Consider the following 23,917-nt stretch of genomic DNA (forward strand, 5'->3'; position numbering starts at 1 on the left):
GTATTTTTTTAAAATATATATTATTAAAAAAATATAAGGCAAATTAAGGTTTAATAAATTTTACACCCATGACATCGCTCAAAGTAATAAAATTCAACTTTGGAGAACAAGTCTTTCATATAAAAAAAAAAAATTGAATAACAAAAATCTTATTTAGTTGAGTAATCTGTATATTGATTTTCCTCTCTTAAGGGACGATGAAAGGAAACTTGTTTAATTTGTCAATTAATAGATTTGATTCTATTAATAAGTTGTGTATGTGTGCCAAAGAGGATAACTTGTTGGATTAAATTATATGCCATTAAAGAATTAGACTTGTAGATGATCTTCCTAAAATTATAATTCCAAGCTAATCTTAAATATATGATAGATAGTCAAAAGTTCATGCTTGTTAGTAGTAATACCATAATTATTAGAAAAACCCAATAGCCAATTATCACATGAATTCCTAATGAGCCTCCAAATCTTGAGACACTCAGATTTTTTATGTTGTTACTATCGACATTCAACTTTACATAGTCATCAATATGAGGCTTCCATGAAATATACTCTTAATTTGGAATGAACAAAGTACTTCATGCATTAATCATATTTGATTAGTTGTGTATTAGACAGATTATACTTAATCATCAAAGATCTTCACATTATGTTTTTTTTTTCTTCCAAATATATGTCAACACATACAAGTAAACAAAAGAGCATGTCTACCAGCTCCATGTTGAACCACGAAAGACTATACTTAATCATCATGTTTTTTTTTTATAATTAATCCTCCCTTAATTAAAATTTCTAAATAACTTATCTTCTCAAAACTTGTCCTTCTAAGTAGTAAAGATTCTTTTCATTCTTTTGTCCTTGCAATATCAAGTGCTTCCGCTTGTACACTTTGCATACCCATTTTGAAACAACATACTTGTAGTTTTGTGATGTTAACTCTCCCAATGAAATTATATTAGATGCAGCAGAAGGTACATATTTCACATTTTCAAAAGTTTGGATGACACCATTGTGAAGTTTCATTCTCACAGTCCCAATGCCTTTAACCTCCATTTTTCTACCATTTCCTAACTTGAATTGACCAAACTCACCATTAGTTTTTAGAGTATGAAACATTGTTTTTATCTCTACAAATGTGTTTCGAGGCAGCTGAATCCATTATCCATTTTGATTTAGCAACTTCCCCAATAGTTGCCAAATAGAGATCGTCATCATCATGAAGGTTTTGGATTACATTAGCTTGAGAGTTGTCATCATCTTTCCTCATAATTCTCAATTTTTGAAGATCTTCTCTCATTTCTTTACACATTGATTGCATGTGACCTTTCTTTCCACAATAGTAATATTGCACGTTACTCATATCTCGTTCTAAACATGATTGGAAATTTGATCTTCCTCTATGTCCATCTTGTCTCCATGAATTATTTCTCCCTTGCTCAGAATGTTGCGCGACTAGTACATGACTTTCAATATTAATATTCTCATTTTTCATCATTCTCTCATTTTCTCTTAGAGCGGATGTCACTTCATCTAACTTCAATGGTGTTTTTCCTACAAGTAATATCTGAACTAAAGATTTATAGGACATTGGTAGTGAAGCCAACAATAACACTGCTTGTTCTTCATCAAAAAAAATTTCGTTAACATTTAACAATTGACATACCAGTTGATTGAAATGATTGATGTGATCATGAAGATTTTTCGCTATCTCCATTTTGAGTTGATACAACTCCATTTTCAAACATAGGCGATTGATTAACGACTTAGACGCATAAATGCTCTCAAGCTTCTCCCACAAGGCTTTCGATGTTGTCTCTTTTAACATGTTGCACTTGATCTCAGGAGTAAGAGCTAACCGAATCGTGCTCACGACCTTCTTTTGGATCTGACTTCATTCTCTTGCATTGATATTATTTGGCTTTTCATCTTCCAAAGCTTGATCATGACCTTGTTGCACTAAAATATCTTGAATGGTACATTGCCAAATTATAAAATTTGTCTTACCATCAAATAAAGGTATCTCAAATTTTTGTGTGTTCCCTGCCATAGCTCTGATACCACTGATATGAAAAACTCCTCCTCACACAATAAGATCACCCACACGGTCAAGGATCTTAAACGGAATACGCATATATTTTATTTCTTGGCTCTCTATATATAGAGCAGAATTATAATACAAAATTTGAATTATATAATTCTCCTAAATAAAAAAATAGGAAACAAATCCCTAAAAGATATATATCAAAACAAATAAAAATTTGTAAATGTGAATAATATCCTAAAGATTATAAATTTCTAAAATATCTCCTTAAATATTCACTCACTCAATTTATTTGAAATTTAAATTATTTTCCCAACAGTAAACAAAAGAGCATGTCTACCTCCATGTTGAACCACGAACCAACTTTCTTAGTCCATACATAGAATAGCAATCTAACACATTATCCAAGCAAAGAGAAACTCATATTTGCTTAGTACAACACAATTTTTGAGTAAATAAATGACACTTTTCTCTTCTAAGAACACTTGAAACAAAAAGAGTAAAAAAAAAAAAAGTGTCACTTAAAGCAAAATAAGTTAGTAGAAAATTTGTTTTGAAGAATAAGCCATATGAAATGTTTTATAGTTTTAGGGAGATTTAACTTGTAAATCCAACTCCAATACTTTATAAAGATTGAGTAAATAGTAGACTATTGAATTAAGGAGTCAAAAGCATATTTAACATTATAAATATTTAGGTGAAAATGAGCTTATATAATCGTATAGTTAACTATTTAACATTATATAAAAAATTATCTAACATAAAAGCCATTTATTTTGAAATTGGCATACTATAGTTAATTATGACAATTATATTTTTATGTTAGCTTACTTCTTACAAAGTTAATCAGCTCTTAAATGTCACGCGTAGTTATTTACTAATTTACACATCATAAAACATTTGACAAATATAAAAAAACATGTTTTGATAATTTTTTCCATGAGTGTTTTTAGGAGAAAAAATATAATTTTTTTATAAGTTAAAAAATAACTTATCTATAAGTTAAATGTTTTGAAAAAAAGTTAATATAATTTTTTTATATACATAAGTTAATTTTTCTTTATGAATTTTGTTTTATTTTTTAATTTAATTTTATTAAATTTTAGTTAGTTAAAATATACTATTAATGTAAATTTATATATTCTTAATTATCCAATTATAAATTATCAGTCAGTAAATATATATATATATATATATATATATATATATATATATATATATATATATATAAAATTATCAAATTTATAGTGATTATTTTTTTAAAAAAAATTAACTGGTCGTCTTTGCATGACATTGTATACAAATTAAGCTCATTGCATTTTTTTAAAATTGTTTTTGTGATATATTAAAATCCTTCTTCTCTTTAAATTTCGACTCATCACACACACAAAAAAAAATTATTTCTTAAATATTACATACATTTTTTTTTTCATTTAAAAAACTGTATAACAGTTAAATTCCTCAGCAATACTAAAATTTAGAAATAATTAAATAATTAGTTCACTAAAAAAATATATTACAGTGACAAAAATTCTATAATAACACAATACTTGTTACTAAAATATACTCTCTTTTTTTAATTATATTCTCATAATTATTAAAAAGATGTAAGTATATGGTATAGTGATACATAATATATGTTGTTGAATTTCATTTAAAATCAACATTAAAATAGTATGTAAGTTATATGTCAAACAAATTTATATTTACATATATTATATCTATAATAACATTTTTTGTATATCATTATATGTAATATTTTTTGTAAAGTTAATTAAAAAGATAATATAAAAGAATACAAAAAATAAATTATAATTTCACATATTTAAAATAAAAATAAATGATTTTAAGTTATTGTAATAAGAAATTCAATAAAAGCTAAATTATATTATTTATTAATAAATAAATAAATAAATAAAATTATTTTAAATTAATTTGAAAAACATGTTACTCTATGTTATTTAAAATTCACGTGATTAAATTTTAAATAATTTTTATTATAATAATTTTAAAACATTGTTTATTATTACCACTAATCCTAATTATAAACAATATAATACAAACAATTAAAATTAAGAAAAATAATTAATATGATTATTTTTAATTAATTTTATCATAAAACTTAAGGCTTATTCTAAATATACATTTTACTTTAATTGTTTTTTTTTTATATTTAATGCTAGCTATAAGTAAATATATAGAAAATAAAATAGAGTTAACAATAAAAGAAAAATATAAAAAAAATAATTTTAAAAATTAATGATTTTTATTTATAATTAGAATAAAAAAATTAATTAATTTTTTATAATTAGGATTAGAAGTAGTATTAGTTTGAAGTTATGAAATTATTTTATTTTATCATTTATTCTCTTATGGTATTCTAATATTAGTTTGAAGCTTGTATCATTTAAGTATCTAATAATGTTAATTTTTACCATAATAATAAAGAGATTTAATCGTAATTTATTTATAAAACTAGAGAGGGATTGATTTGTGTAATGAGACAAAATGTACAGCAAAGTATTTTGTCAATTTTTGGTATTAAAAAAATAAAATTTAGTATTTTTAAGTGTAACATATTTATTAAATACGAAGAAGATCGGAATAATTTAATCTAATAATAAATAACAATTTTTTGTTATAAAATATAACTCAGGCAATTTTAAAAACTTGAAAAAACTTTACAAATATAATAGATAGACATTACGTACTTACAAGTTATGAAGATAATTTATTTAATAAAAAATAGTGTTCATTTTTTATTATGATACCAAAATTCTTCTTCTCAATTAGTTTATAACTCAGGAGATCGAGTAATACATGTTGTAAAAAAAAACTTGAAAAATAAAGGACAATCAACTAATTCCAAATGAAGAAGAGAATAATGTTTAAGGGATTGACATTATTAATATCAGTAGGATGAAAGGCACTTGAATAATAGTTTTTTAAAATAATTAATTAATTAACAATTTATTTTAGTCATATATATATATAAATTTTTTATGATAGTTAATTAAAAGATAAAATTGAAAACTAATTGTGGAAAAAATGATATTTTTTATTATTAGTACAATTTTAAAGTAACTTCTGTGTACAGTAATTAGTTGATTTAAAAAATGCGCCTATAATTCACTTGTTGAGAATTAAAGAAGTTGTTTAGAAGTGCATTTTGCGCTAACTTGGTTTAAAAATAGAGTTTCTGTAAAAGCCTGGCCATTAACTTTGTTGGAAAAAGCATTGTGGGGAACATTGCCGACTCTGAAGAACATGGTCCAAACCTAACAAGCCACCACCTTCCCCAAATACAAATTAAAATATCAATAAACAAAATAAGCTTGAACCTCCTACGCCCAACAATGCCTGGGCAACACCTGTTATATGTTTAAAGTTTGTATCATCAATAATTAACCTTCTTCTCTCAAATTAAAATGTTTTCACTTTGAACCACAGAGGAACATGTTTCAACAAAAACCGCCTGAGAGAATAACGATACCCGACAATGTCTTCTGCAGATTACAGAAAAACCACATTCTCCGTTTTTAGTTTTTCAACACCGCCCAACATCATCATGCGTACTTTGACCACTTACGCTATATTACTGCTGCATCCTACTATAATATACCCATAACCATAAGAATATTAATTTTCATTTAATCTTGGGCCCCTATTAGATAATTGAAAATATATATAGCCTTATTATATATATATAAATAAAATATGAATAATATATTTAAATTTCTTTACTAGAATGTTATACTTGTGAAAATATTACATGTTGAAAATTAAAAAACAGAATGATACGAGTTCACGGGTCTATATAGTCTACACAATAAAAAAAAAAAAGCAAGTGCTGTGAAGTACAAGCTTGACAGTGGGTGAGTCAAACATATACGCGTAACTCGTATGCATGATATGTAGAAGAGTAAAAAATAACCTCTTAGATCACGCGGTTCTGAAAAGCTTTGATAGCAGCCAAGTCCAATTAAGCCAGCAAAGTGCCGCTACCAGTTGCCTCCCAATTCTTAAATTTATCTTTCACCTAAACCTAATGTGCCCACTTCCTACCTTAAAATAAAATCTTACTCTGGAAAACAAAATAAATAAAATTAATGTGACAGTGTAAATTAGTCTACACTCTTGCACATTCATGTTTACACTAATTCTGATTATTAGTTAGTTACTCTTGCATTATAATATTTCATTACTTTTCCTTGTTAGATTCTATCCGTCTTAGTATATATGGTACTAGAGGCTATAGGATAGGAGGATTTCAGACTTGACGAATTTCTTCTATCAATTCATGCACATGAAGATTTGAATTCCTTCTTTCTTTTGCTTTTTTCACCCATCTTGGACTGTCTTGTCTACAAAGTCCACGCCTCCTTAAATAAACAAAACATATAATATATCAATTTATTATTGTTATGTATATTAAACTGTTCCTTAATCACCATACCCCATCTCGGTCCTGCACATAATATTTTAATAAAAAATTAAAATTTAATAATCACAACCCTTTTTTCTTCTCCTCATTCTCTCCCCATCCTATCCCTTACATGCCAAGTATATATACATGATATATGATACCACCTTTCTACAACCAAAAATCTATACCCCTCTCCATTTTAGTTCCATAAGCCATTCCCATTCATTTCCTTACATCGATCCAAAAAAAAGAAGAAAAAAAAATTAGTTGCTTGATATCACAATGGTTGCGCCTAGTCCAACTTCCATGATGGTAAGAAGCAAGAAAACAAAGGCTATGGGGATTCCGACGATTGACCTTTCTATGGAAAGGTCAAAGTTGTCGGAAGAAGTGGTGAAAGCATGTGAGGAATATGGTTTCTTCAAGGTGGTGAACCACAGTGTGGCAAAGGAGGTTATTTCAAGATTGGAAGAGGAGGGAACAGAGTTTTTCTCGAAAAGCTCCTCGGAGAAGCGTCAAGCTGGCCCTGCCAACCCTTTTGGCTATGGCTGCAGAAACATTGGCCCCAATGGCGACATGGGTCACCTTGAGTATCTCCTCCTTCATACCAATCCTCTTTCCATATCCGAGAAATCCAAAACCATTGCAAACGACCCTACCAAGTTCAGGTATTCTATTCACTATTTTCCTCACCGATTGTTCCATATGTTTTGCGTTACATATTATTACGTGGTGAAAATAGTAACGTTAATTGTGAGTTTGTAACAGGATTATATTATATAACGCCGTTTAATTAAATTTTACTGTTGGAATATGTATAATAATAATTACTGTTTATTGGCATGTGTGAGAGTGAGAGTGAGAGAGGCGAAGGGGGAGGGGGGGTCCGGGGGGTGTAGGGTAGGGAACAAGCCCTTATCTGTTTGTGTTTCTTAAGAGCCAAGCAGGCTGGTGGGTGCTTGAGTCTGCAACTCTGACGAGATTGACATAACTTTCATTTCCCATTTTTGGTGATATATATATTCGTAGCTGTATTTCTGTTTTGTGATCACTTTGGGATAATATAAAAAGGACAATTTATAATGACAAGATTTTCCAAAATGAATGCTGGGAAAATAAAATAATGGGTTATTTAGGAAATTTGTACAATATTATGAGTCTTCATAGGGGCATCTTGCCTTTAAATTGGAATTTTTTTATGCATGCTACCAATTGTTCAATATTTAATAGTTTAACAATATCGCCTTACCATTTTTTAATCTATGCTGTTTTCTTGTGGTTCATTTGGCTACTTGGTATTTGGTAAAGATTTCTACATATTTGCATTAGTCGGGGACCATTTTTTATCGATCTGGGAACAAGTCCATCTTGGTTTCTTTTACTGATATATATAGTTTAATAGGCTCCGTCTACCACTTTCTGTGTTTAAATAACAACAATTATGCTGCCTTATTTTATGAATTTTCTATCCATTAAATATGAATATTTGAGTTGAAAAGGTATAAGCAACACGTGCACTAAAAATGGCTATGCCAAACAAACCTAATTAATTATTTTCTTGGGGGTACAAACCCGGCCTGATTGATGTTTAGTTCAATTCTCTGGTTTTAACTTTTAAAATACATTGTAGATATATAGTATATAAGAATAGTCGTGTTTTATATTAACTTTGTGTAGTTTAATTTGTTTTTTATAATATTCATCAAGCAGCATCTTTAACATTAAAATTATTTAATTTCATTTGTTTGGAAAGCGGTATACGTACATCATGACCAAATAATTTTTTTTGTAAAATCATTTACTTACAATTTTATATCAATTAATTAATTAAGTAAATAGTTGGGATTCTCGACTAATAAGTAATGATCTAAAAGTGATTTTAAATCGTATTATCGCCCATCTATGATTCCTTGTATAAAATTTAGATTTTGTTTTGGGGGCAAAGTAGAGCAGAGTGCAATCTGCATAGAATTTAAAGTTTTTTTTTTAAGATAATAATTATATTCGTATACCTGATTAATATTTTCATCCGTTTCTCGTTTTAGCATATCAGATCTTTTTACGTTTTCTTTTTCGTCTCCTCTGGTCAGAAATGGGTGTGTGTATCTGTCATTTTTTCTCTTCATTAAAATGCATGGCGAATTGGCAGCAGATAGAACTGTTTTGGTTTGATGGAGCATACTTTCTATGAGTAGTGGGCCCAAGCCCAACACATAGAACCAACGTAATTGCACGACAATCATGTTATGTATTGGATTTACCATAAATCATTACGTGGCACTCAAATTATTGAGTTAAATTGATTTTATAAAATTTTCATTCTTTTAACTCATAAATCAAAACACACTCATTACTTTCATTTAGCAATGGGATCTACTTGGCCAGAGTGTGTAGGTGGCAAGTACTTCAATGTTAAAACCTATCTTCCGTAAGAAAATGACGCACGCATAACTGAGGCTTCAAATTTCTTATCTTTTAGGCAGAATTGTGTGTGACCTGAAAAGGCTACAAATCCAACATGTGGTTATAACCTTGGCTTACCACAGTAATATTCAGATAGGACAGTACAAAATTAATGTAATTAACAACACCTTGGTGTTATTTTTGCTATGACTAGCATTGGGCTTTCTTCATATTGTGGACTGTGGAGCCACCTAGCCTACTTTTCCCAGCATGCCCGTACTAGGCCAATGACCATATCTTCATTTTCACTAGAAGATGGACCAAATATTGGGCTAACATATATAGTCACACATAGAAATCAACAACTCGCACAATCAAATCAAGAATACAGAAAGGATATATATTTTTCTTTTTGCTAATTTTAAAAAAGAAAATTGATGTTATATGATATGTGATATGAGTATGACCCTCCATGTGTATGTTGTGTTGAATTGCAGTTGCGCCGTGAATGATTATATAGAAGCAGCTAAAGAACTAACATGTGAGATTCTTGATCTGGTGGCTGAGGGTTTGTGGGTCCAAGACAAGTCCTCACTGAGCAAGCTAATCAAAGACGTCCATAGTGACTCACTCCTCAGGATCAATCAATACCCTCCCGTGAGCCTAAAGGGCAACCACAATTGGGACACGTCCAAACCTGAGCAGAGCCAAAATACTAATAATAATAATAATAACAACAACATTGGCTTTGGGGAGCATTCTGACCCTCAGATCTTAACCATCATGCGATCCAACGACGTCGGTGGCCTTCAGATTTCCACCCACGATGGCTTGTGGATTCCTGTCCCCCCTGACCCCAATCAATTCTTCGTTATGGTTGGTGACGCCCTTCAGGTTGGTTTCTAATCACACTCACAACCACGATTTTTCTTTTCTTTCAATTCAATATCATGTCATTTTCACATTTTATTTCTATCTTTGAACATGCCTTGGGCTTGGCCATAATAATTAATCTCTACTCAATTAATTCCATAACACACTCACTATGATATCAATTTTGGAACATCAAACATATTGATTTATGTGTTTGTATACTTTTCCAAGGTTATGACAAATGGAAGGTTTGGGAGCGTGAGACACAGAGTATTGACCAACACAGCCAAGGCTAGAATGTCAATGATGTACTTTGCAGCACCACCGCTGAATTGGTGGATCACTCCACTGCCAAAGATGGTGACAGCCCACAATCCTAGTCTGTATAAGCCCTTCACATGGGCCCAATACAAGCAAGCTGCATACTCTCTCAGATTGGGAGACTCTCGCCTTGATCTCTTCAAGAAACAAGATACCCATCTCGAACCTGCTTCTTCTCCTTGACCCTTGGAACACTTCCTCTGTTCAATGTTCATATTCTCCCACCACCTAATGTTAGTCACTGTAGAGCAGGAGTTCGAGTTTAATATAATAGCCCCTTTTTTTTCTTTTTCTTTTCATTTGTTTTCTCTTGTTTTATAGCCTCTATAGTTGTCGATAGAGTCTTAAAAGGTCACCGTGAGTGATTTACATTGGAGGAAAAATGTTCCACCTAGTTGCCACTGTTGTAATATAGTCTTTCAAGTTCAATACAAGAGGATTTTGACATAACCCCTATGAATTCAGCACCACCATCATTTATTATTTATTTAATCTTCTGTTTTTCAACTTTCAAGCAAAATTATTACCCCATGCCCATCATGGTACAGAGCCACCGGATCTAAAAGACTAAAAGTACTAGCTTCTATTTGTATTTATTACCCATTACCACCATAGTTTGACGATGTCTAAACGAGTTAAGGTAAGAGTATGTTTTAGCACCATTTGAAAAGTTTAAACATTAATGCTCATTAAAAGATCAGCGATAAATTGAGGTTTGATATCTTGATTTGTGTGGAAATTAAAAGTTGGAATCTTTTCTATTGAATAGGTATAGCATGCTAGTATGTTTAATTTTTCATTTAAAATTATAAAAGTTAATCACTGAAGCAATCGGAGACTGATATATGTTACGTTCTTTGTTGACACTGACCGTACACAGAAAGCCAGCTACTCGAATTTGGAGGTCAACTTAATTTTGACGCAGAGTAGAACCCATATCTGTTCTGTCTACGACACACATAAATCTAGCGCTAGCTTGACCAATCAAAGCCACTTTTCCACGTAGTTGGGATGAAACTTGTGAATTTTCTCTCTTCACAATTAAATGCCACTTGGAATCTCACAACTAGTTGAAGTTTTCACCTACTATATGGTTGATACACAACTATGCTACAAGTTTCATCTCGTTAGGAAAACTGAGAGGAGACTATGAAAAAAATTGTGAGAAGATTGTATAGTTATTCTCACTTTAATCACATGAATTGGTACTTTAATTAAAGTAGGGTAATGCTTAACTATTATATGAACTTTTGTTAATACTATTGACTGTGTGAATGAAAAAATATCTATTAGAAAATGCGAGTGAATTAAATAACCCGAGTTAAAAATAAAAAGTAGTAGACGTTTACTATGTTTAATTTTGAAATTGAGATATGAAAGCATGGAATTCCTGGAAAATTTGAAGGTTGGGCAAGAGACCAGTTGAATTAGTGTCGGGTGCATTAATGTAGGAGGTGCATGGAGACATGGATTGAAGAATGAGGGAATCTGTTTGGGGTGAAAATTATGAGAGTCTGAAGCAGCATGGGAGTGGGAAAGGTTGAGCTATAGAGTATAGTATATGACAAGTAGAGAGGACAGTGTGACATTTATGTTATGATGAGGGACAACTGCACCCACCAAGACCAGTTGTACCGTTTACATTAAATCCTGTATCGACATTGACTTGAACATGGTTTATTGGCAGGGGGGTCCGATTCGTTGATATTTCATCTGTCTGGGAAGTGGGACTCTCTTCATTTCCCTTAATAAAGTTGTGCACTGCACCATTCTTGTGGTCACATGAGGTGAGAAATGAGAAATCTGGACCGCAGCCAAATGTTTTTGCTCAAGTATAAGGTCATTTCTGTCTGGGGGTTGGTTATTATTATTATTTCTTTCGGATTACATATCTTCTTTTTCAGCTGCTTTTAGTTCGTCTTTACGTCTTCCTATACTCTCTCCCTTGGACCAAATTCTTGTTTCCTATCAACATGTACTTTCACCCAACCCTTCTACCATGTATAATTACAATTAAAAAATAATAATTTATAAAATACACATTTTCTATTAATAAAAAGTTTTTTTTTGGGTGATTAAAAAAATAATATGTTTATGTAAAAATATATATCGATAAATACAAGGGGATATAAGCTTCTTCTTTAAAATATACCCCTCAAAAACAAATATTCAAAAACATATCGATTGGTTAGCAAGGAAGCACGAATTCTTTTAAATACCACTTGTGTCATGTCCTAATTACTCTCGATAATTTAGAGACGTGGACTAACAAGATTCAAATAATAGTTTGGTGCTTAAACATGTACACAAAAAGATATTATTAAGAGATTGAATTTATTTTTAGTACCCGCCTTTATCTGATAAAAAATATCTTGGTGTAAATAAAATATTAGGTATATAATATTTATATAATAAATCATATCATCACTATAAAAAATGATATTACATATAATGATATGTTACTGTAAATTATATATATATATATATATATAAAGAGAGTTATAATAATATTGGTATAATTTTTACTAAGTATATTATACCGCTTAATTAATAACTTTATATTAAATGTAAATGTTGTAAATTTAACCATTAGATTAAAAAAAAATTACTCTTAAATTATATATACAAAATTTTATATTAATTTAAAATAATTTGATATTTCATTCTTATAAAACAAAATTGACGTAATATATACATTTAAAAATATACTAAAATATGAACATTTTGATTACCCTCAAGTTGTTATTCGATTTTAACAAAATTTGATATAAACATGTAAAATGATATAAACTTTCAATTTAATAGTTGGATTTACAAAATTCACATTTAATATAAAGTTATTGAGCGGTATAATACTTAGTAAAAGTTACAACGTTATTATTATAACCTTTATATATATATATATATATATATATATATATATATATATTTGATATATATTTTCTCATAATTTTAATATTAATTTTAAATAGGATTCAACAATATGTATTATGTGTCATTATAACTTATATTTACATTTTTTAATAGTATATCAACATATATTATATCTATAATATGGATAGAAGTAATTTTTAATGACAAGTATTGTGTCACTATAGAGTATGTGTTACTATAAAATTATACAATTATTTGTCTATTCAAGTTAACAATTGTGCGATTTTGGTCCTTCAATCTTTAATTAAACAATTTTAGTCCCCCAAATATCATAATTGTGCAATTTTAGTCACTCCCATTAAAAATTTAATAATTTTAATATATATATATATATATACAATATTTTAAAATTATACAATTATTTGTCTATTCAAGTTAACATATATTATAATTTTTGTTAATATATCAAATGATATATATTTATTATTAATAAATAAATAATATATATATATATATTATTAGTATTTTAATATTATTGATAAATTAATATCAATAATATTTTTAGTATATTTATAGATAAACTAATAATTTGATAAATATGACTTAGTATATATTAATATAATTTTACAAAAATATAAATATATAACAAAAGATATGTATATTTCTAATTAATATACTTATATTTTTGTAAAGGTATATTAATATATAATAAATTATATTTATCAAATTATTAGTTTATCTATAAATATAGTAATAATATTATTAATATTAATTTATCAATAATATTATAAAAATAATAATATATAAATTTTATTTATTTATTAATAATAAATATATATATATATATATATATATATTAAAATTATTAAATTTTTAATGGGAGTGACTAAAATTGCACAATTATGATATTTGAGGGACTAAAATTGTTCAATTAAAGATTGAAGGACCAAAATCGCACAATTGCAATCTTTTAGGGACTAAAATTACCCAATTAAAACATAAAATTACAGAATTACAATACTTGAGGGATCAAAAATGTAATTAAGCCTTATATTTTTATATACCAAATATTATATAATATTTTAACTATTTTTACATATATCTTTAAGTTTTTATTACGTTTTTAAAAATTTTATACCAATATATATGAACATAGGATAAACTTGTGAAAAAACTCAACATAGTATTCACAACAAACAACTTACAATACAACATAAACAACTCAATCAATATTTAATACAACTCAATATAACAACTTTTAACTTGGTAACAACATCATGATACCAACATCACAACAACTTACAACAAAAACAACAATATCACCGTGAACATCTTTAAAACACAAATGCACCATTATGCATAACAATTACAAAGATTTTCTATAACAAAGGTAAGCAGTTTAAGCGGCTAAACCCTTCCAAATCATAACATCTAATAACCTATTACAATTAGTTTAAGTATAGATAATGTTAAGCCTCTTAGCGTTTCAAGTATACAACTTAAATTGATTTCTTAGGTTTCGTCATTTAAAATTGGAAGTCTAGTATTTTTGTCAGGGTAAAATAGTTTGGGTATGATACCAAAACATTAATTTATATCGTTAAGCCTCTTACTGGATTCTCCTACTCACTACCCTCTCCAAATACTACGTCCTTCTAGTACTCAGTTAGGAACTAAGCCTTTGACCTTGTACATTACTCGGTTGGTCACTTCAATTATAATATGGATCAACTGAACCTCCATATTGTTCCACATAAGTCCTAGAGGGTACAACATAAAATAACATAACTCTCCTCTAATTTTTATGTATCTCAACTAAGACATGTATCTTCACCACATGTCTAAGAACTTAACAATTTAGTCAACTATAGTATCATACAACTTGGCAACTTAAGTTATCTATTAGCTTACATCTTGACAACATAAATCTCTCACTACACATCATATCAACTTAAAGCGTAATGAATTATCATCACACAACATTCATCATATAATTGAATCATCATTCTTCAACTATTTATCAACTTAAAACATCATCTTTTATCATACAACTCATGCCTTATACCATTCTTAATGCGTTCAAACGTTATTAAGAAAGTAAGCAAGAAATCAAGAAATACAACAAAAAATAAAGAAATAAATAAGAAATCAAGAACATAAGGAAGTAATCTGGAAAGAAGGAAGAAATTAATAAAGTAAGCAAGAAATCAAGAAATAGGCAAGAAATTAGAAAGAAAAAAAAAACAAGAAATTAAGAAAGAAGTAAGAAACCAAGAAAAAACAAGAAATAGAGAATGGAAGCAAGAAATCAAGAAAGAAGCATGAAATCAAGAAAAAAGTAACAAATGAAAAGAGTAAGCAATAAATAAAAAAAGAGTAAGAAATCAAGAAAGAAGAAAAAAAATATATATATAAGAAATTATGAAAGAAGCATAAATCAAAGTAAGAAGCACAATATCAAGAAATGCAACAATAAATCAAGAAATACAACAAGACATCAAGAAAGGAAGTAAGAAATCAAGAAATACAACTAGAAATAAAGAGAGAGAGAAAAAGCCAAAAATCAAGAAAATAAGCAAGAAGTTAAGAAAGAAACAAGAAATCAAGGAAAAAGCCAAAAATTGAGAAAAGAGTAAAAAAAACAAAAACTAAACAAGAAATCAAGAAATAAACAACATATCAACAAATACAACAAGAAATTAAGAAAGTAAGCAAGAAATCAAGAAAGTAAACAAAAAATCAAGAAAGAAGCAGGAAATCAAGAAAACAAGCAATAAAATGAAGAAATGAAGTAAGAAATCAAGAAAAAAAGAGTACGAAATCAAGAAAGAAACAAGAAATCAAGAAAGAAAGTAATAAATCAAGAAAGAATCGATAAATCTAAGAACGATGCAAGAAATCAACAAAGAAGCATGAAATGAAGAAAGAAACTTGAAATTAACAAATACAAGGGCTTTATGAGTCTCAATGTCAATCTGCTTGCGTTCAACGCGGATAAGGTAAAGAGTCTTTGAGTACCTATGCCTAACATGGAAAAGCTCCATGCTTAACCTTAATCATACAAAGAACCCTTATCTGATTCATGTTTGACGTCACCCTTAACACTAATTCAGGTAAAGACGATTCTCTCTCCTCATGCTCGATGTCATTCAATCCCTGCCCAACATGATCAAGTCAAAGACAATTCTCTCTCCTCATACCCGACGTCACCAATCATATGCTTAATGTGATCAACATTGAAAGCCCCTGATTTGAACCACATCCGACTCCATGAAGGTTTGCCTGACTTGATGACGGGTTTGGCAAAAACTCATTTTGTCTCAATCACATGAAATTTAGAAGGATACAAACATGCAACATATACTTTAACATATGTGCATCATTAACAATACTAGCGCTACTCAAAATAACACATGCAACCATCAAAATGTAAGAATTACCCAAGTCAATCAAAATATCATTCAAGATCACTTTTCAAAAGCATCTAAAATCCAATATTTTTACCCAATCAATGTGCAAGTTGTGAATTCAGGCAGCAAAGCAACACTTATTCATCAAAGAACATCCAATTCATAACTTCCCTTACCTTTAGTAGATCCAAAAGAGAAGAGGGAGAGAAGAAGACTCCCACATGATTTTGACTTTGAGAATCCTACTCTGGGAGCTAAAATCTCTAAGTCAAGCAGTTGAATCAACATAAATGGAAGGTTAAAGGAAAAATTCAGAAGTAGAAGAATGAAGGAGAGTTTTTCAAACTCCAAGTAACTTTTCTCTAACTTCTCTCTAGTTTTTCTTAAAATTTGAACTTATGAGATTCACATCTTAAAAAATATTATATACACTTCCTTTAACTAAACAAACTTAACTTTAATTCAATTACCTAAGAGAAAACTTAGCTCTTAGGATCCCTAAACCTCCAGAACTCTAAAACACCAATAACAACAAAACAACATTTTAATCATATATCACATATATAATTAAATTAAAACACCTAAAACACACAATGTTACAAGATGTGATATATTTATAAATTCATGTTAAATGAATTTTTAATCACGACATATTAGTTAAAACAAATATTAATTTTTAACTTGAGAATAATAAAAATAAATACATTATCTGTTTCAAGCAATGAAATAATATTCCCTTATATAATTTTTTTAATAAATATTTAGCAAAAAAATTAGAAAGGCCTTAGAAAATTATTGGAAATGATAGTTGTATATTTTTTGGGAGATGGATCCATCTTGAATGGTAACATAAATAGGAAGAAAAATAAATTTGAGATGCGACAAGAGGTATAATGAGAAAGGCAGAAAGAAATTGAAAGAAAAAGAAAATGAAGAAGGAATTATGAGAAATAAAATCATATATATTGTGTATATTTTTTTTTATAGATATTTGTCTGTAATTATTTAAAACATATTATTTTTGATGAAGTTATGTATCTGTTTTTTTTTTATGCAATATATATACATTTTGTATATTTATATATAAGAAAAATTTAACTATTGTTTGGTCCTAAGTCTCATTAAATGTCCATCTCAATTATTTTTAATGGTTATATATAAGAATAATTCTTACGGTGGCATCCACACGTCATTCTCGTTTAATAATAAACACAATAAAAATGCTCCTTAACTCTTAAAACCCGCCACTTTAGAACTGTTGCTTAGCTTATTAATTTGAAAACAAGATTGGATATATCATTGTTCAGCCTTCACTCCTATGGTGTTGTACTTGCGTCTCAGCCCGAAGACATCACTATCTAATGTGAAAGATTTTGTGCATATAAGAGCAACATCAAGATTAAGACAAACATTATACTTAAGAATGCTCCATGTTAAGGAAACAATGAACATATATTAAGGAAATAATGAAGATATATAAATCACGTGAATAATCACACAAGTGTTAATTATTTTAATGTTATTGTTAATATATTAAATATTTTTGTCATCGTTGATATTAATTTTTTTATTATTATTTGTTAACAGATTAATTTCTTTTATATTATATTAGTGATATCAAGACATTTTATGTCTTTATAATTTATTTAATAAAAATATTTGAAAATTATTAATATTTGTTACATTAATTGATATTTGTTAGATTATAAATATTTTTGTCATCGTTGATATTAAATTTTTTATTATTATTTGTTATCAGATTAATTTCTTTTATATTATATTAATGATGTCAAGATATTTTATGTTTTTATAATTTATTTAATAAAAATGTTTAAAAATTATTAATATTTATTAGATTAATTGATATTGTACTTAATTTTTAAATTTTAAAGTCTTAAATTCAAGTTTTGTATTTATAATAATAATTAATTTTTAATATTTTTTTTATTATTTAAAAATGTAAGGATAAAGTTATCTAAAACCGTGTACAAAAAATTAGACTATCGTCTTTATATATATTTAGATAAAAAGAATAAATTTTAAGAGATATATGCTTATCTATTTATTTTAAATTTTCCTTCATACATTCTATTATTTTAGACATTGTTTGTGAGAATCCAACATATTTGACTTGGAGTGCAAGAGTTTGAATACGTTGTATAAACTTTGAAAAATAATCAATTATTAGATTGTATCAAAAGTTGATTAAAAATTTACTCTTAGAATAATAATTTCTATACTATATAATATTATTCTCTTTCATTCTTTTTTATCAAATATTTTCTAACAATTCCTTCTTCATGTTTCAAGACTCGGTAGACACCATAGTTATCGTGCAAATCATCGTTGTCAACTCGTGACTACAATAAGATTTGATTAGTCATATGATTTACTAAAAAAAAATTCACATTTTACCAACATTTCAGCTTTAGTGGGGATGGTGACTCGAGTTTGTAAGATGATTTTAGGGTCATTGTCTTTTTTGATCACTATTGGTCGCAAAGTTGAATTTCAATAGCCACGAATCACACAAATAGACACCAATTGTAGAATAATGAAATAAAATAAAAACAAAAAGAATAAAAACCTTTCTTACTGGATAGTAAAGTCTCTCTAGTCTAATTCAGTCTTACCAACCAATTTGACGAAGAATTACATTTCTTCCATCAAACATTTAAGATATCTGGTTGTTTAATATTTTAGTTAATTAAATTGTAGGTGTAGCTATACACCGACTTGAGAAAAGGTTTTCTTACTTTCGTGGGTAAATTTTCCCAAATTGCTTGATTGGTGGAGAATAATTTTATGCAATTCTTGCCATGATCTTTGAAGTAGTAGAAAATAAGTTTATAAAACAAAATTGGGTGAGAATCATTGGAGTGATGACAATCATCATTTTTCATTTTGTTAATAATATATTCATTTTTGCATATAAAAAACCATTTTCAAATTAAAGGTCTTCAACTTAAATTTTAGACAAGTGCTATGGACGTGAGAAAAAGAAATTCTTACTCTAAAAGTTTTGTTGGAAGCTTTTTGGTAGTGGTTCGGCAAGGTCAGTTCACCCATTTAGTTTATATTAGTATCTTTCTACTTGGGCCGTTCAACACTCTACGACATTCATGAAAAGGTTTAGATGGCCAACTCTTTACAAAGTTGGGGGGGTTTGGAATTGCATGGAAGAGTTTAGGGTTCAAAACATTTCTTAAGGCATTAAATAAATTGCTTGTAAATTTTTCCTTTTTATTTTTTATTAATTAATCATGCACCAACTAACAATATTATGTGAATTATTTGGACCCAAACCCATGATTATTACCTGCATTTCACAGAAAGATAAATAGTAGCTATACATGCACTCCCTAATACATTTTTTTTGTTAATTGAAATTTTTTGAAAAGTCGATCAATTTTTTATGACTCACTTCTTATTTAATATAAATCTCATGAATTTATAATTTTTAATAATTTTTAATAAACAATAAAGACTTTGTTAAAAAGAGTATGTTAATAGACTTGTATTCATTTCCATTATTTGGCAAGAAAATTGAAGAACCCTTGAAGACCTAACTTAATGTGATATTAATCATGATTGTTTAACTTCACAAACAATCCAAAATAAAACTTCTCCATAAGAAAGAAGAAAGTTAATTTCCCTTCAAACTTTAATATTAAAAACATATAATATAAGGGTGCGACAACTTGATATCTATATACATGATATTTCTCATCTATTTGTAGCAAAGCCTTGAAAGTTGAAAACATATGTGCCATCCACTAATGGCTTCAATCTTGTTATTACTTGAAGCGTTAATAAGATGTTGTGAGCATGAGTTTTTGCCAGAGAGTTTGGGGTGGAAAGGAAAAGAGACAAAAGACTTGACACCCATTATTGAGGTGAAGAAACCAGGGAAAGCATCAACCAGCTTCGACAACCTTCATCGCTCTTGTTCTTGGAGTTTCTTCAACGAGGAGACCAAACCCTGGAAATTAGCTGAGTATAATAACATTTGGCCTTAAAATTTTGTTCCCCGTCTATCCTGCTTCATCATGTTATTTATTTATTTATTAATATTCTTGCACATCATGTTGTTAATCCATGTCTCTCAATCTTGAAGATAAATTTGATGTTTTTTCCGTACTCTGATAGTTCTAAAGTTGGTTTAACATTTGGCACGCATGGTGTTCATTCATTGTGCTCGCGTCAGCCCTTTTTCCATCATAACAGTGTTAAGTAATATATAGTGTTTCATTTGTTTTCCCATTTAAGCAACACATGTATGCAACAAGACTTGGTGGTGGAGTGACAAGTGACATACATGCATGCATGTATGATTAATGATGTATTTAGTGCTCTTATTTTCAAGTAGTAGTTAGAGCAATGGAAACAATTATTTGTAAATTATCTGACATTTATAAATACATATTAAATTTAGAACACAATTTTCAATTATTTATTAATTAGAGCAATGCACCCTTGTGGGCTTATGGGCTAATGAGCCAAGTGTCCCCTTCAATGAATTGAGTCCCAATAAAAGGCTCGGCCTCTTCGTCCGTAAGCACTCGGGCCCATGGCACTCTTCCAGGCGAGTTAGCTCCTGGCCCACTACACTTGTATTCTCCATAATATACTCTTCTGCAAAACACACAAACATAATCACAAAATTAGCCCTTCATCGCATAATTAATTTGTATAAAGAAAATGTAGGATTTCAAGTGTGTTGTATTGAACTAACGAGTCACGATTTTGGTCACCCCAATCACTCCATCCTTTGGGTAGAACTATCTTGTCCATGTAGGTGTAAGAGAATACAACTCTGGAATAATCTCCCCATGCTCTTCCAAGATAAACTTGCCCACTACCTGTTATTGTGCAATTTTTGAACGAGAATCCACTCTCCAATGACGAATTTGTTCGCTTTTGAGCGGTGATCGAAGCCACTTTCTTGGTTGTGGAATTTAGATAGCAATTCTGCTTCCAATCAAAAACTTAAGTAATGCTAACATTAACCAACAAAACATCCTGCTGTGCTATAACATAATATAAAAGACATTCTTTTTAGTTAGATTTTATTAAAAAATTATAAATAAAACTCGTGATACAATATTGGGCCAGAAGAAGCCCATCTACATTGGGCTGAAAAAAGAAAAAGAAAAGGCAGGAAGAGGTACCTGGTAAAGGGACCTTCCGGAACCGAAGATGAAATCAACAGAACCTTGAATAGAGCAGTTGTTGAAGTAATGAAGTCCTTTGTGATCATACAGAGTGTCTTGATCCCCATAGAAAGTGCAATTGTAAAATGCAGCTTTCGTTCCTGAGATGCGAAGCGCCACGCCTTGTTCCCCCCTCCTTCCAATCACATGCGGAGCACTGTTCTGTTTTACCACTTTAATTGTTTCATTACATTTTTTACACTATATTAATTATTACGTTTATTTTATTATTTCTTTTGTATTAAGGTAGCTCACCTTTGACTGGGTAAGCCCAAACATATCTTCTTTTAATTTTTTGAATGCATGCATGATCGAAAGAGATAAAATAAGATTTTGCGGCTGTGGTCTCAATGAAATGCTATTTTAGCCTTAAGTTGTGTTACTTGTGTACCTCGAATTTGATGTTGATGGCCACAAAATAGGAAGCATCCACAGCAACAGTTGCACTCTGGAATGTCCCTAACGGAGTTCCATCTCTTCCGTTGAAGGACGCTGTATCATTTCCGGTAATGGTTGGTGGATCCCCACCATCCCCTAACAATGTGATAAAAGCCAATGTTCTGGGGATCATGATCTTCTCCCTAAACAAATTAACCATTACAATTTCAAATGTAACTTATATATATTATGACTAAAATAAAACCTATATAATATGTAGTTAATTACTATATTATTAAAAAAAAAACCACTAACATATATAATATACCTATAAACACCGGGTGCGATGGACACTATAACTCTCCTAGTGTTGCGTAGTGGAACGCTATTAAGAGCTTCTGTAATGGTCTTGAAGTCACCAGCACCATCTTGGCTAACTCTTATCCTAATTCTGTTACTCTCAGCCTGCCTAAGCTTCAAATCTGGACCAGCTGCAACCAAGTTCCGTTTGGCTTCCAAAGTGCTCTTTTTCTCATAATAATAATTCTTCACGTTCCAAGATACCCATTTGTCAAAATCGGCCCCTATCTGTGTATCCAAGCTAGAAGTAATGCATAACCATGATGAAAGAAGAAATATAATTATGACTTGGAAATGGAATTTGGGAACCATGGCAATTGCAATTGGCAATGCTAGCTAGTATTACCAAAATTTCAAGACCGGGCACTACTATAAGTAAAAGTATCTGTTAGTGCATGATCAAAGTCGAAATGGAGACACGTAATATCTATTTACCAAACTAACCCTAATCAAGACGAGATCATATACTCTTCTAACACATGGCAATAAAGTTGAAACTCATTTATATTTATTTATTTTCTATTATTTCACCTTAGAGATGCATGTAATGTGTAGTGGGCACTAAGCATTTTCTAGAACAAAATCAGAAACTTGGTGGCTGTAGGGGAAGGGAGTCTGGGACCCCAAACACCAAATAATCATCATAGTGTAATTCCCAACAATCCCATGGGAATGAATAATGGCGTAGGAGGAAGAAAACTGCTCATAGCTGTATTGCATTTTCCAAAATTCCAAATGGTAGTGGTGGGGGGCCTGTTACGTATGTAGTGCACACATTCTCTGTGTAAGCAACAAAAATAGTTGTGGGGTGAGACTTTTTTTAAAAAAAGAAAAAATATTTTATTGCATCAGGCTTATCAAGCATGTTGCTCACTCGATAGTTTTTGTATTTCTCTTTATTTAATTCTCTAATAGTTTTTGTAATTCTAACCATTGAAAAAGAAATACAACACTCACAAGAAGTTAACTTTAAAATATAGAGGTTTTTGTTTGCTCCAGCAATTCAGAGATATTTAAATTGGGCAAAGTAACGTACTGAATAATGGCCCAAGCAAATATTGCTACAATTAGAGCCCAACTAGCGTAATTCCCATAATTATAACTAGCGTAAAAAAAAAACCATTTCATATGTCTAAGTACTTTTTAAAAAATAAAAATGAACTGTTAACAATAAGAGGGTATAAGCGTTAAGCGATTTTTAGATAGTTGTGGTTATAAGGATAATTGTTCAGCTGTTTTGAAAAGTAAGATTTATTATGAAAAAGTGTAATAACTAAATAATAAAAAAAAAACATGGTAGAGATTGAAAGAGAGTGATTTAAGATGAGGTTATAACAACAAAATTATTCAAGAATTGTGTACATAAAAAGGAGATATCTCCTCTATATATAGTATAGAAAGAAATTGTTTGCAGCATGAATATGAAATTCAATGTGTTTTTTATGACAAAAAGGAGAAAACTGTGAACCGTTTATTTTTTTAATTTTGTGGGAATTATAATACTGTGGAACAAATATTTGTTTTGGTTTAGTTATAGCCATGTTAGTCCTGACTCCATCTACGAGCATTTTGTACAACAATTTTCTTGTATATATGTTTAATAAATTGGGAGTTTGTAGGT

General features: G+C 29.3%; 2 protein-coding genes across 2 annotated transcripts; one reads left to right on the top strand and one right to left on the bottom strand.

Moving 5' to 3' along the window:
* Positions 1-6,597: 6,597 nt before the first annotated feature.
* Positions 6,598-10,511, top strand: GA2OX6 (gibberellin 2-oxidase 6). Its single transcript, XM_020372881.3, has 3 exons — positions 6,598-7,132; positions 9,365-9,761; positions 9,972-10,511. Exons 1-3 carry the CDS (start codon positions 6,747-6,749, stop codon positions 10,242-10,244), a joined length of 1,056 nt encoding a protein of 351 aa, XP_020228470.1. The 5' UTR covers positions 6,598-6,746; the 3' UTR covers positions 10,245-10,511.
* A 10,137-nt stretch (positions 10,512-20,648) lies between these two features.
* On the bottom strand, positions 20,649-22,819 carry LOC109809704 (putative pectinesterase 53). Its single transcript, XM_020373085.3, has 5 exons — positions 22,265-22,819; positions 21,950-22,139; positions 21,517-21,720; positions 21,081-21,316; positions 20,649-20,980 (listed from the first exon to the last, which is right to left on the bottom strand). The coding sequence occupies exons 1-5, from the start codon at positions 22,606-22,608 to the stop codon at positions 20,830-20,832; spliced, it is 1,125 nt and encodes a 374-aa protein (XP_020228674.1). The 5' UTR covers positions 22,609-22,819; the 3' UTR covers positions 20,649-20,829.
* Between the last annotated feature and the right edge of the window lie 1,098 nt (positions 22,820-23,917).

This window comes from Cajanus cajan, chromosome 7 (assembly GCF_000230855.2).
Source record: "Cajanus cajan strain Asha chromosome 7, NIPB_CcT2T_4, whole genome shotgun sequence".
Taxonomy (NCBI): domain Eukaryota; kingdom Viridiplantae; phylum Streptophyta; class Magnoliopsida; order Fabales; family Fabaceae; genus Cajanus; species Cajanus cajan.

What these genes read in the sequence shown, in the direction of transcription:
- GA2OX6 (XM_020372881.3), top strand. Translation starts at nt 6,747, where the DNA reads ATGGTTGCGCCTAGTCCAACTTCCATGATGGTAAGAAGCAAGAAAACA. An exon ending in AACGACCCTACCAAGTTCAG is followed by an intron (nt 7,133 to 9,364) that starts GTATTCTATTCA and finishes GTTGAATTGCAG; the next exon opens with TTGCGCCGTGAATGATTATA. An exon ending in TGGTTGGTGACGCCCTTCAG is followed by an intron (nt 9,762 to 9,971) that starts GTTGGTTTCTAA and finishes TACTTTTCCAAG; the next exon opens with GTTATGACAAATGGAAGGTT.
- LOC109809704 (XM_020373085.3), bottom strand. Translation starts at nt 22,608, where the DNA reads ATGGTTCCCAAATTCCATTTCCAAGTCATAATTATATTTCTTCTTTCA. An exon ending in CCATCAACATCAAATTCGAG is followed by an intron (nt 21,721 to 21,949) that starts GTACACAAGTAA and finishes GTGGTAAAACAG; the next exon opens with AACAGTGCTCCGCATGTGAT. An exon ending in GGTGACCAAAATCGTGACTC is followed by an intron (nt 20,981 to 21,080) that starts GTTAGTTCAATA and finishes TGTGTTTTGCAG; the next exon opens with AAGAGTATATTATGGAGAAT.